Below are 12195 nucleotides of genomic sequence, written 5' to 3'. Positions count from 1 at the left end.
CATGGAAAGGGGCTCAGGGAACTGCCCAGGGAGGGTTGGGATCATTGGCACTGCCCGTGGAAAGGGGATCATTGGCACTGCCCAGGGAGGGTTGGGATCATTGGCACTGCCCAGGGAGGGTTGGGATCATTGGCACTGCCCATGGAAAGGGGATCATTGGCACTGCCCGGGGAGGTTGCAGTGCCCGTCCCTGCAGGTGCCCCAGCACACCCAGGGTGGGGATGTGGCACCCAGCACAGGATGGGTGTCCTGGGCAGGTCACTGTGGGCTCTTCGTCTGTCCCTCTGTCCCAGCTGTGACCGTGTCCGTCTGTCCCTCTGTCCCAGCTGTGACCGTGTCCCTCTGTCCCTCTGTCCCAGCTGTGACCGTGTCCGTCTGTCCCTCTGTCCCAGCTGTGACCGTGTCCCTCTGTCCCTCTGTCCCAGCTGTGACCGTGTCCCTCTGGGCCAGCTGACCGTGTCCGTCTGTCCGTCTCTCCCGCAGCCCCACCTGGCCGTCGGCAGCAATGACTTCTACATCTCGGTGTACTCGGTGGAGAAGAGGATCAGATGACGGCCCCAGGGGGGGCTCCTGTACATAGAGAAATCATCGACTTGAATGTTTCGTGTTGGCTGCTGCTGCACCCCATAACTTGAACATTTGTTCTTCTGACTTAGCTACTGATGGGTTTGACAAGGGGAAGAGACAATCTCCTGGTTTTGTTTTGTTTTGTTTCCCAGCTATATCCTCTCAAAGCTACAGAAAAGGAACATTTATTTTTGTTTCCAGAGGTTGGCTGCTCTGTCAGAACACGGCTCCTGAGCTCCAGAGGACTCGGATGAGGCAATGCCCTTGAGAAGGGTCTCGTTTTAGTCTCTGTTCCTTGTTTGGCTGCAGTGTGGGTTCTTCAAGGACTGTCAGGACTCACTGCAGCTCCACGGGACCCTCCAGCTGCTGCCAGCCCTGTGCCAAACCCACTGCTGGGCCAGGGCAGCCACCCCAGCGTGGGATGAGCTGCCAGGGAGGCAGGGCAGCATGAGCCTCCTCCTCCTCCTCCTCCTCCTCCTCCCTGCCTGCCCCTGCTCTCACAGAATGCAAGGACAGAGGGGGCCTGGTGGCCTGGGCAGGCAGGGGTCCAGCAGGAGGGGGCTCAGGGAGGTGGCCGGAGCAGGGCAGGATGTCCCACACCCTAAAGCTGCATGTGAGGAAGAGGAGGGCAGAAAAGGAGCGAAGATCTCCAACATCCCAACGAGCCTGGAGCACATCAGTGGTGTCACCAGCTTCCACCAGGCCCAGGGTGCCCGTGGGGAGCTGGGGGCACCTGAGGCACTGCTGCCACTGTCCCTGTGCCACCTGCACAGCCACCGTGCCCACCCTGGGCTCTGTGTGCTCCCCAGGGCTGTGGGCACCAGGAGATGCCAGGACTGGGCACCTGGAGCTGGACACCATGGCTGGGGCTCACCTGGCCCTGTGGGAACAGGAATGGGAGCACCTGAGCATGGAGAATGGTGAGGAGGAGGAGGAGGAAGGCAGCTCCGAGCTCCCTCGTCCCAGCTGTCCAGGCAAGGCCTGCTCCATCTCTGCACCTTTCACGTGGGAATAATGAATGTTTTGTGCCCTGGGATCCCTTCTGGGGCTGGGCGTGGTGTGGGAAGGCAGAGCACAGCCAGGGGACAGGTTTCCTTGCGGAGGGGCAGAACTCACTGAGGGAATTGCCAGTGTTCCCCCAGCAGTGCCACGGGAGCTGCAGGATCCAGCCGGGTCAGGGAAGGGCTCAGAACCCCTCTGTCAGTGAACTGAGGGGATGCAGTGAGGGAAGGGCTCAGAACCCTCTGTCCCTGTGCAGGAAGGGCTCAGAACCCCTCTGTCAGTGAACTGAGGGGATGCAGTGAAGGAAAGGCTCAGAACCCCTCTGAACTGCCAGCTGTGCAGGAGAAATGCAGTGAGGGAAGGCTCAGAACCCCTCTGTCAGTGAACTGAGGGGATGCAGTGAGGGAAGGGCTCAGAACCCCTCTGAACTGCCAGGTGTGCAGGGGGAACGCAGTGAGAGAAGGCTCAGAACCTTCTGTGAGTGGACTGAGGGGGACGCAGTGAGGGAAGGCCCAGAACTTGCTGCCAGGTGTGCAGAGGGGATGATGCAGTGAGGGAAGGGCTCAGAATTTTCTGTGAGTGAACTGAGGGAATGCAGTGAAGGAAAGGCTCAGAACCCCTCTGAACTGCCAGCAAACTGCCAGCTGTGCAGGAGAAATGCAGTGAGGGAAGGCTTAGAACCTTCTGTCAGTGAACTGAGGGGATGCAGTGAAAGGAAGGGCTCAGAACTTTCTGCCAACTGTGCAGGGAGAATGCAGTGAAGGAAGGGCTCAAAACCTTCTGAACTGCCAGCTGTGCAGGGGGAATGCAGTGAAGGGAGGGCTCAAAACCTTCTGAACTGCCAGCTGTGCAGGGGGAATGCAGTGATGGAAGGCTCAGAACCCTTTGTCCCTGTGCAGGGGGAAAGCATTGAGAGAAGGGCTCAGAGCCCTGTGTCCCTGCTGGCCATGCCTGCCCCGTGCCCCCTGTGCTGCTGCTGGCCCTGGCACCGTGTGTGCCCCTGTGTGCCCCTGTGTGCCCCCAGGCCCAGGGGGCTCTGCCTGGAGAGGTCCCCAAGCACAGTTTGGGTGCCCTGAGCGCCATCCCCGCCAGGGGTCACATCCCAGGATAACCAATCAAAGGCTTTAAACCCCAAAACTACCTAAAACCCCCCCTGTAAGTTACCCAGAGTTAATTATGGTCTAACAGAGCTGTGCCTCGTCCCGGGCTGCCCGCGGGGGTGGGAGCAGAGTTTGGGATCTCACCTAACCCTTAACACTCACAGCTTCAGAAAAAATGGATTTTTAACTCGTATCAGTGTGTTTGTGAAAGGAACAGGACATTCCTGGCAGTGGGAGCTGCTGCTCCTGCCTGGCTCTGGTGCAGCCCCACGCCCAGGATGGGGAATTTTAAGGAATTTTTGGGCTTTTACCTGAGCGTGTGTGGGCTGTGCTTCCACAGGTCTGATGCAGAGATTCAATCATGGGATCACAGAGTTTAACCAAGGGTCTGGAGAGCGTCCTACCTTAAAAGTTCACTTATCTCTATTTATTTTACAAAAATAAAGTTTAAAAAAAATATATAAAAACCCCCACACGATTGTAATGTGAGAGTAAAACCGATTACAGACAAATAAATGGTTAATAAAAAATAAATGCAGAAACACTTGCTGGTGTGAGGATCCTTCTGTGGGGCCGGGGGAGGCCCGGGAGGAGCCAGGTGGGATTTGGGGTGCAGGGCTCAGGGTCTGGCTGGTGCCAGGGGGGTGTTGGTGACAGATGTGTGTGCCAGCCTGGTGCAGCAGCAGGAATGGCAGTGCCAGGGTGCCAGTGCAGCTCTGGGCACCGGCTGAGGCCCGAGGGATCTGTGGATCCTGGCACTGCCAGGGACACCATGGGCTCAATGGGCTCGGGGTCTCTTCCACCCCAAACAATTCCATCACTTGGGAATGAATCAGTGTTATCCCTGTAATCCCATCCCTACAGCCTTCCTCCATACTTGCCATCCCCTAGATGATAGATCCCCAAGATCCTATTCCCTACATCCCACTCCCTGTATTGTTATCCTCTTTTTTTTTTTTTTTTTTTTTTTTTTTTAATCCTCATTCCCGGTATTTTTATCCCCATTCCCGATATTTTTATTCCCATTCCCAATATTTTAATAATTCCCATTCCCGATATTTTAATTAATTCCCATTCCCGATATTATTTTAATTAATTTCCATTCCCAATATTTTTACCCCTATTCCCGATATTATTTTAACAATTCCCATTCCCGGTATTATTTTAGTTAATTCCCATTCCCGATATTTTTACCCCTATTCCCGATATTTTTTTAACAATTCCCATTCCCGGTATTATTTTAGTTAATTCCCATTCCCGATATTTTTACCCCCATTCCCGATATTATTTTAACAATTCCCATTCCCGGTATTATTTTAGTTAATTCCCATTCCCGATATTTTTACCCCCATTCCCGATATTATTTTAACAATTCCCATTCCCGGTATTATTTTAGTTAATTCCCATTCCCGATATTTTTACCCCCATTCCCGATATTATTTTAACAATTCCCATTCCCGGTATTATTTTAGTTAATTCCCATTCCCGATATTTTTACCCCCATTCCCGATATTATTTTAACAATTCCCATTCCCGGTATTCCCGTCCCCAGCGCGCCCCCCAGCGGTTCGCTCCCGCCGCTGCCGCTCTCGCTGCGCGTTGTGCGGGGCCGGGCCCCTCGCGGCCGCCGTCGGGGGCGGGCCGGGCCGGGCCGGGCCGGGCCGGGCAGGAGCGGCCATGGGGAACCTGTTCGGGCGGAAACGGCGGAGCCGCGTCACGGAGCAGGACCGGGCCGTGCTGGTGAGGGAGGGGTGGACCGGGATGGACCGGGCCGGGCTGGGGAGAGCGGGACAAGCCGGGGGATGGGGGGAGAGCGGGACGGACCGGGCCGGGCTGCTGAACGGGGGGAGAGCGGGACGGAGCGGGCCGGGCTGGGCTGCTGGACGGGGGGAGAGCGGGACGGAGCGGGCCGTGCCGGTATGCGGAGGGATGGACCGGCTGGGGCTGAGCGACCCCCGGTGCTGTCACTGACCCGGTGGGGACAGACCGGGCAGGGGAGCGGCGCTGCTGGAGGGGGCGTGGAGCTGTCAGGGCTGAGCTGTGACCCCTGTCCGTCCCTTGTCCGTCCCTCTGTCCGTCCCCTTGTCCGTCCCTTGTCCGTCCCTTGTCCGTCCCTTGTCCGTCCCCTTGTCCATCTCTCTGTCCGTCCCTTGTCCGTCCCTCTGTCCGTCCCCTTGTCCGTCTCTTGTCTGTCCCTCTGTCCGTCCCCTTGTCCATCTCTCTGTCCGTCCCTTGTCCGTCCCCTGTCCGTCTGTCCCGCAGCAACTGAAGCAGCAGCGGGACAAGCTCCGGCAGTACCAGAAGCGGCTGAGCCTGGGGCTGGAGCGGGAGCGGGCGCTGGCCCGGCAGCTGCTCCGGGACGGCAAGAAAGAGTGAGGGACGGGGACAGGGGGACAGGGGGACAGTGCCACCGCCGGGGTGGGTGACACCGGGAGGGGACATTTATCCCCATGCCCGATATTTTCATTGATTCCCATTCCTGATATTTTCATTAATTCCCTTTCCCGATATTTTAATTCCCATTCCCGCTTTGCTGGGGGAATTGGGATGTGGAAGGGTTTGGGTTGGGAGGGACCTCAAAGCCCACCCAGTGCCACCCTGCCATAGCAGGGACATTAAACCCCATCCAGTGCCACCCTGCCATAGCAGGGACATTAAACCCCATCCAGTGCCACCCTGCCATGGCAGGGACATTAAACCCCATCCAGTGCCAGCCTGCCATAGCAGGGACACCTTCCCCTGTCCCAGGGTGTTCCCATCCTCATCCAGCCTGGCCTTGGGCACTGCCAGGGATCCAGGAGCTGCTCTGTGCCCCTGTGCCAGGGCCTGCCCATCCTCCCAGGGCAGGATTTATTCCCCATACCCAGTTTGCTCATCCTTGCTGCTCACAGGAGCCGCTGCAGGCTGCCCCGTCGAGCTGCACACAAGTTGTCCCCTTTTAGCAGAAGCCCAGAAGGAGATTCGTGGCTGTGGTGGGCTCCTTTGGGCTCCAGTTGCTTCACCCCTCTGCTCTGTGTGTCCCCTCCCTCTGTGTCCCTCAGGAAGGCCATGCTCCTGCTGAAGAAGAAACGGTACCAGGAGCAGCTGCTGGACAAAACAGAGAACCAGATCAGCAACCTGGAGCGGATGGTGAGCCAGCCCTGGGGCTCTCCTGGGGTGGGGATCCCCTGGAATTCCATTCCATTGCAGCTGGCAGAGGTCCAGCCTCTGTCCAAGGGCAAATGTCTCCAGAATTGTGCGTGAGCCACGATTTTCCCTGGAGACACAGAGTGCTGTGTTTAAAACTGCAGGCGCCCTGCTAAATGTGAGGTCTGGAGATTGCCGAAACGTTACTCACAGGGGGGATGGCTGCACTGGGCCTTCCTGCCTTGTGTCAGCCCTGTCATTTCAGAGCTGCATGTGTTTGGGTTTGGGGAGGTCTCAGCTGGGGCTGGCAGCTGGAAAATCCAGTGAAATCACCTCAAGGGCTGTTGGACCTGCTGGTGTGGATGTTTCCTGCTGCTGGTGCCGCTGACAGCGCTGGAAGGGCTCCCCTGATTCCTCCTGGCAGCCTGTGTGTGCCCAAGAATGGCAGCCGTGGCATCATTTAGGTGGGAAGAGCCCCCTGAGCCCAGTCAGTGCCCAGCTCTGCCAGGGCCACCTCTGTCCCCAGCTGCCACGTCCCCATGTCTGTCACAGACATCTTTTATGGAAAATCCTTTCCTTGGGATGTTTCCTCCTGAGAAGCTGACAGGGCTCAGGAACAAAATGTAAACATTGATTATCTGCTGCTGGGGAATGCAACAGGTGCGTCTGTGATTGGTCTCATGGGGTTGTTTGTAATTAATGGCCAATCACAGTCAGCTGTTATCATTCCTTCTTTTTCTATTCTTAGCCAGCCTTCTGATTAAACCCTTTCTTCTGTTCCTTTAGTATAGTTTTAATATATCATGGAATAATAAATCAAGCCTTCTGAAACATGGAGTCAGATCCTCATCTCCTCCCTCACCCTCAGACCCCTGTGAACACCATCAAACCATATCTGTTAATCCCTGCAGGGCTCACAGGGCAGCCTGTGCCATGCCATGCCATGCCAAGGTGTGACAGGCTCCTCTTCCCTTTCTCCTCCCCACTGCAGGTCCAGGACATTGAATTCACCCAGATTGAGATGAAGGTCATCGAGGGCCTGAAGATAGGCAACGAGTGTCTGAACAAAATGCACCAGGTGCAGGCTGGGGCACTTCAGGGGGGGCTGGCTGGGGCTGCCTCCCTGCTGGGCCCTCCCTCACCTGCATTCTGGCTCTGCCCTCCAGGTGATGTCCATAGAAGAGGTGGAGAGGATAATAGGAGAGACCCAGGATGCTGTGGAGTACCAGAGGGTGAGTGCAGGGGGCCTGGGAGCAGCCTGTGCTCAGAGCTGCTGGGCTGGGATTGATGTCCTTCCCTGTCCCCACAGCAAATAGACGAGCTCCTGGCTGGCAGCCTGACTGAGGAGGATGAAGATGCCATTCTAGAAGAATTAAATGCCATTACTCAGGTGGGGTTGATGTTTCTGTGGTTAAAATCCCCGTTTTCAGGAAGCTGTTTTTAGCAGCAGTTAAAGTTCCTTTTTGCTACTCTGAGAGCTCATCTGGGGGGAATGTGGGACATTGTCCCCCCCTTTTGCTACTATGAGAGGTCAGTCTGGGGGGAATGTGGGACATTGTCCCCCCCTTTTGCTACTCTCAGAGGTCAGTCTGGGGGGAATGTGGGACATTGTCCCCCCATGCTTGCCCACAGCTGTGACATGTGTGACACATTGTCTGTAATGTCCTCACAGGAACAGTTGGAGCTCCCAGAAGTTCCTTCAGAGCCACTCCCAGAGAAGATCCCAGGTATGTTCTCCTTGCACAGCTGTGGCTCCTGGTGCTGCTGTCCCTGCCGTGTCAGTGTGTTGGGAAAGGGGGGTGGGACAGGCCCAGCTGAGCCCTCACTGCAGGAGCAGCCCAGGCTGCACTCGCTGTCCCATCAGCATCTGGCATTGCCTTGGGCAGCTCCCTGGGTGACACTGCTGTCCCTGTCGCATCCTGCACCGGCTCTGAGGCACCTCCTGCCCTGAGACACCTCGTTCCATCGGGAGCTCCATCAGGAATCCTTCCTTCCCTGAGCCAGCCAAGGCTTCCTCCCACAGCCCTGGGCCAGGCCCATCCTGCAGCTCGGGGTATTTGTGGATGCTGGAGTCACCCTGCACACCCCTGCATTTCCCTGAGGCCTGGCAGGACTTGGAGCTCTTCCCACCTCCCTTCCCAGTGCTGTGGAAGCAGCTGGATGAGGATCACTGGGGTCCCACAGTTCCAGGGTTGACAGAGCTCACAGCTGACGGTCCCTGAGTGTTCCTGAGCGATCTGAAGCCTCAGTGGATGGATTTGTGTGGGAATGAAGCTGGGAAATGGGAGAGCTCACTAAGAAAGTCACCAAACAGGCCCTGGTGGCCCTGCCTGGCAGGGAAGGAGCCCACTGGGATTCATCAGGTGTCTGTGCTGAGGAGCTCATACTCAGTGAAGACTTCTCCTGGGACAGCAGAGCCCTGAGCTGTCGCTCACAGGAGCTGGACCTCCCTGTTGGTGCAAAGAGGAGCTGGAAGGAGCCACTTCCCTCTGTGGAATCTGCCCAGGAGCAATCTGGCATGAGGGGAATGGGGCTGGTTTCCTTGGAGCTTGTTTACTCCTAAACAGGGCTCAGATGTCAGCACTGAGGCCAAACAAAACAGCCCAGGGGTGAGGGCAGGGCTGGCCCTGCTCCTGCTCCTCCTCTTCCTCCTCCTCCTCTTCCTCCTCCTGCCCAGGATCTGTCCCTGGGCTGGGCATGCTCTGAGAGTCTGTAATTCTTCAGTGCTGTGAAACAGGAGCATTTGCACGTGGGAATGTGGGATTATTTATAACCAATTTCTCTCAGTCCAGGTGCTGTGCACAGGGGACTCTGAGCCCTGGATCCCCCTCAGGAGGTGGCTGCAGGATATCTGCATTCCCTGCTTCTGTAACAAGTTTCTTTTCCTTCCACAGAAGTGTCACCCATCAAGAACAGGCCAAAGGCAGAGCTGGTGGCAGCATCTTAACTCCCAGTGCTGGGGATCCCCCTCCAGACCCTCCCCCTGGACAGTTTGCCCTCCCAGAGCGTGCTGGGAGCAGGCAATGCCTTGGCAGCATCCCAGCTGTGCTGGGTGGATTGTGGAGCAGGATTCCCTGCACGGGGTGGGGAACCTCAGCTGATTATCGCTCTTGTATCAAGATTATTTTCTAGTGCTTTCTTTTTTTGTAACTTAAACTCCAGACTCACTCAGCTGCGCTGTCTCGGGATTAAACAGCAACTCCAAATCATCCAAAGCCAAATTTTTCTCTGTAGGTTTGATTCTGGTGGTCAGTCTGCCTTTGCTCTGGCCAAACCCCAGGAAATGAGAGTGACCATGGGCTGGGTGAGCAGCAGCCTGTGGAGCACTCTGGTGTCCGTGTCCCTCTGTCCTGCTCTGTCCTGGGTCCATCTGTGCAGGGCTGGCCCTGTCCCTGTCCTGCTGCCCCTGGGCAGTGCTGGAGCTCTGGGCTGGACCCCCTGGCTCTCACAGAACCAGCCCCAGGCTGGGGTTTGCTTTGGGCCCAGCCTGGGTGCTCAGCCCTGCTCCTGCTGCAGCAGCTGTGACCTGCTGGGAGCTGAGGGGCCGGGCAGGGCTCAGCCCTGGGCACGGAGCTGGGCAGCCCTGGGTGGCAGAAATCTCCCCCAATGCCAGCCTGGAGCTCCTGCCAGTGCCAGGAGCCATCAGGAGCCAGGATTCCTCAGGATGGGTGATGGATCCACAGACTCTGCTGCTCCTGCTGATTTCCTCGGGGACTGGACACGTTTCCTTGTGCTGCTGTGGACACTGAAGCTGCAGGAATCACCACTCCAGAGTGCCCTGGGAGCCCTGCAGGGAGTCCCAACCCTCTGAGGACTCGGGGGATGCTGAAGGCTCTGGAACGCTGCTGGCAGCCCGGTGGTGGCAGATCTGGCTGCTCTTGGAACGAGCTCACCTGCCAGCCTGCAGATGCTCTTCAGGACACTGCAGATCTTTATTTATGATGTTCTTGAAGCCACAGCCCTTTATCTGCGTTTCTGTGACAGCAGAATGACTGGAGGGTCCTTGGAGACTTTGTGGGGCTGTTATTGGGGTTGTGGGATCTGGTGCTAGACGAAAAGTGACCCCAGGGACTGGGGTGCTGCCCGTGGTGCTGGGCCAGCAGCAGCTCTGGGTGGAGCTGTGCTCTCCATGTCCTCTCTGTTATGTTCCACAGACTGGCCAGGGCATCCTCATCCTCCTCGTGTGTCCCCAAGGCAGTGAGTGCCTTGGAGCCACCCCATTCCCACCGCTGTGTCCTCAGTAATGTTCCATAGCAGCCCCTGGCCCTGTGTTTGACACCAGCACGGTGCTGGCAGAGCCTCTGGAGCTGCATTGGATGATCCCAGGGCCGTGTCCCTGCTCACCCCAGCCCTGTGGGGACAGCCAGCCCTGCCAGGACAGGACAGGACAGGTCCTGCTCTGCTGCCGGTGTTCATTCTCTGCTCAGCCCCGGCTGAGCTGCAACGCAGCCCGTTCCCAGCAGAGAGAGCCTTGGCTTCACCAGAGCCCTGCTGCCAGGAGAAATTCTTCTCCTCCAGGGCTCCTTCAGCGGGTGCTGGGCTGTCCAAGGTGGCCCTGCTTCACCTGCAGGGATCATTACTTCCACTGCTGGTGCTTTGGGGAATCCCTGTTCCCTGGGGTTGGCACGGCCACGGGAGAGGCCTGAGGAGGGTGTGCTGCATTCCCTCTGCTCTGGTTTTGTCTCTGGTGAATGTCCTGGCGGCAGCAGCAGAGAGGATCCAGCCCTCCCAGGGATGCTGTGCCAAGGCCGGGCCAGGTCCTGGTGGCTGCACTCCTCCTGGGTATGAGGAGGGAGCAGGGCTGGTGCTGAAGGGGTTAATGCAGCTCCCTCCATTGCTTGTTGCCACAGTGGAGAGGCCATTTACTGATCCAGCAGGAGGGTTTGGAGCAGATTGGCCACAGCTCGCTGTGCCAATCGCCCTCCCCACAGCTCCTGGGTCTCCTGGAGGAGGGGCCAGGTTGGGCTGTGACCTCTGGGCTGTGCTGTGACAATAAACTGGCTCCAGTGGCTCCAGTGACTCCTCTCCAGCCTCGTGTTTGCACAGGGAGTGTCGCGGATGAGCAGGAGCTGCCTCGCTCCTCCCTGCTCCTGGGAGAGATGTGGGCAGGGGATTTCGGAGCAGGCTCCGTGTGTGACACAAACAGCCCTGCTTGGCCCTGTTTGCCTGGATGGCCCCGGGAGGTGACAGTGCTGGGACAGTCCTGGCACAGCCCTGGTGTGGATGGGATTTTTGAGAGCCTCTGCACTGGGTTTACAGCAAGGCCAAATCAGGGATTTGTAAGAATTACTCTGGAATTGTCAAACTGTTCCACGAGCACTCCGTGCCCAGACTCAGGGCTCACATGGACGTGTGCCTCCCTCCTGGGGGACCAAACTGTCCCATCCCATTTCAGCTCCCTCTGTAGGACTTTGTGCTTCCATCCCTGTGGAGTTGTCCATCCCCTGCCCCTGTGTGTGACTGTCCCTGTCTGCGGTGGGCACAGGGGCTGGGGACCCCCACGCTCTCCCCAGTGCAGGTGAGGCCCCAGCTGGGCTGTTCCTGAGCCTGTGGCCGTGCTTGGGCAGCAGCTGCTCCCTCGTTACTCTGCATTTCCATCTCTCCTGCTGCAGGGAGCCCCGGGATGCCCCCAGCGCCCCCTGCCAGGCCCTGTGTTGAGTTTGGAGTGTTTAATCAGCACTGCCCGTGCCCCTCAGCCGTGGCAGCGGGGTGAGAGCCAGCTGTCCCCGGGGGTCTGCACACAGAGCTCTTCCAGCTGTGTTTGACTTGGCCAGATGTTGAGCGAGGGGAGCGTGGGGGCAGCGCTGCTCGTGGGTAATTAAACCCTGGAGAGGAGGAACCAACCTCAGCTCCTGCCTCGGCTGAGCCCTCCCTGGAGCCCCCGGCCCTAGCACGGCCCTGGCACAGCCCTGGCATGGCCCTGGCACCTCTGGGGAGCTTCTGGTCACTGGACAAGCCCAGGGCAGGCACAGCACAGTGACAGTGACAGGGAATGTGGCAGTGCCAGAGAATTCCAGCAGCATTCCCAGGAACAGCCACTCCTCCTGGATCTCGGTGCCATTCCCAGCACTGTGGGATTGCCATGCAGGGGAAGGGGAAACGAGGAGCTCTGCTGGGCGATGCTGCTGCCCATTCCCTGCTCCCCCCTCAGGGACAGTCCCTGTTCCATGGGGACCCTGCCCCATCCCATGGGATCTGCCTGCAGAGCCTTCATCCCACACCCCAGTGAGGTCTGAGACGGGGCAGGAATTCCAGCCAGCCTTATGCAAGCAGCAGTGCCTTTAAATAGACTCCTATTCCCTGCTGTCCAGCTGGGCACCAGCCCTGCTCCCTGGGGCTCTGCCGGGCCCTCCCCAGCCACCCCCACCCCTCCGTGTGCCCACGGGCAGCTGGCACGAGC

General features: G+C 58.0%; 2 protein-coding genes across 2 annotated transcripts in view; both read left to right on the top strand.

The window, feature by feature from the left end:
- Nucleotides 1-3213, top strand: part of RPTOR (regulatory associated protein of MTOR complex 1) — a 101842-nt gene extending 98629 nt beyond the window's left edge. Inside the window, exon 35 of the mRNA XM_059485972.1 lies at nucleotides 484-3213. Within this exon, the coding sequence (XP_059341955.1) occupies nucleotides 484-552 (69 nt within the window). The 3' untranslated portion in view covers nucleotides 553-3213. The remainder of the gene's footprint in view (nucleotides 1-483) is intronic.
- A 1100-nt stretch (nucleotides 3214-4313) lies between these two features.
- CHMP6 (charged multivesicular body protein 6) lies at nucleotides 4314-10814 on the top strand. Its single transcript, XM_059485976.1, has 8 exons — nucleotides 4314-4409; nucleotides 4932-5041; nucleotides 5711-5798; nucleotides 6787-6873; nucleotides 6962-7027; nucleotides 7105-7185; nucleotides 7468-7522; nucleotides 8690-10814. Exons 1-8 carry the CDS (start codon nucleotides 4347-4349, stop codon nucleotides 8740-8742), a joined length of 603 nt encoding a protein of 200 aa, XP_059341959.1. The 5' UTR covers nucleotides 4314-4346; the 3' UTR covers nucleotides 8743-10814.
- Nucleotides 10815-12195: the final 1381 nt, after the last annotated feature.

This window comes from Ammospiza nelsoni, chromosome 19 (assembly GCF_027579445.1).
Source record: "Ammospiza nelsoni isolate bAmmNel1 chromosome 19, bAmmNel1.pri, whole genome shotgun sequence".
Classification (NCBI taxonomy): Eukaryota; Metazoa; Chordata; class Aves; order Passeriformes; family Passerellidae; genus Ammospiza; species Ammospiza nelsoni.
The sequence above is the reverse complement of the archived record's forward strand: the minus strand, read 5'-3'. Positions and strand labels throughout refer to the sequence as shown.

Coding starts and splice junctions, on each gene's coding strand:
- CHMP6 (XM_059485976.1), top strand. CDS start 4,347: ATGGGGAACCTGTTCGGGCGGAAACGGCGGAGCCGCGTCACGGAGCAG. Junction 4,410..4,931: donor AGCAGGACCGGGCCGTGCTG/GTGAGGGAGGGG, acceptor TCTGTCCCGCAG/CAACTGAAGCAGCAGCGGGA. Junction 5,042..5,710: donor CTCCGGGACGGCAAGAAAGA/GTGAGGGACGGG, acceptor TGTGTCCCTCAG/GAAGGCCATGCTCCTGCTGA.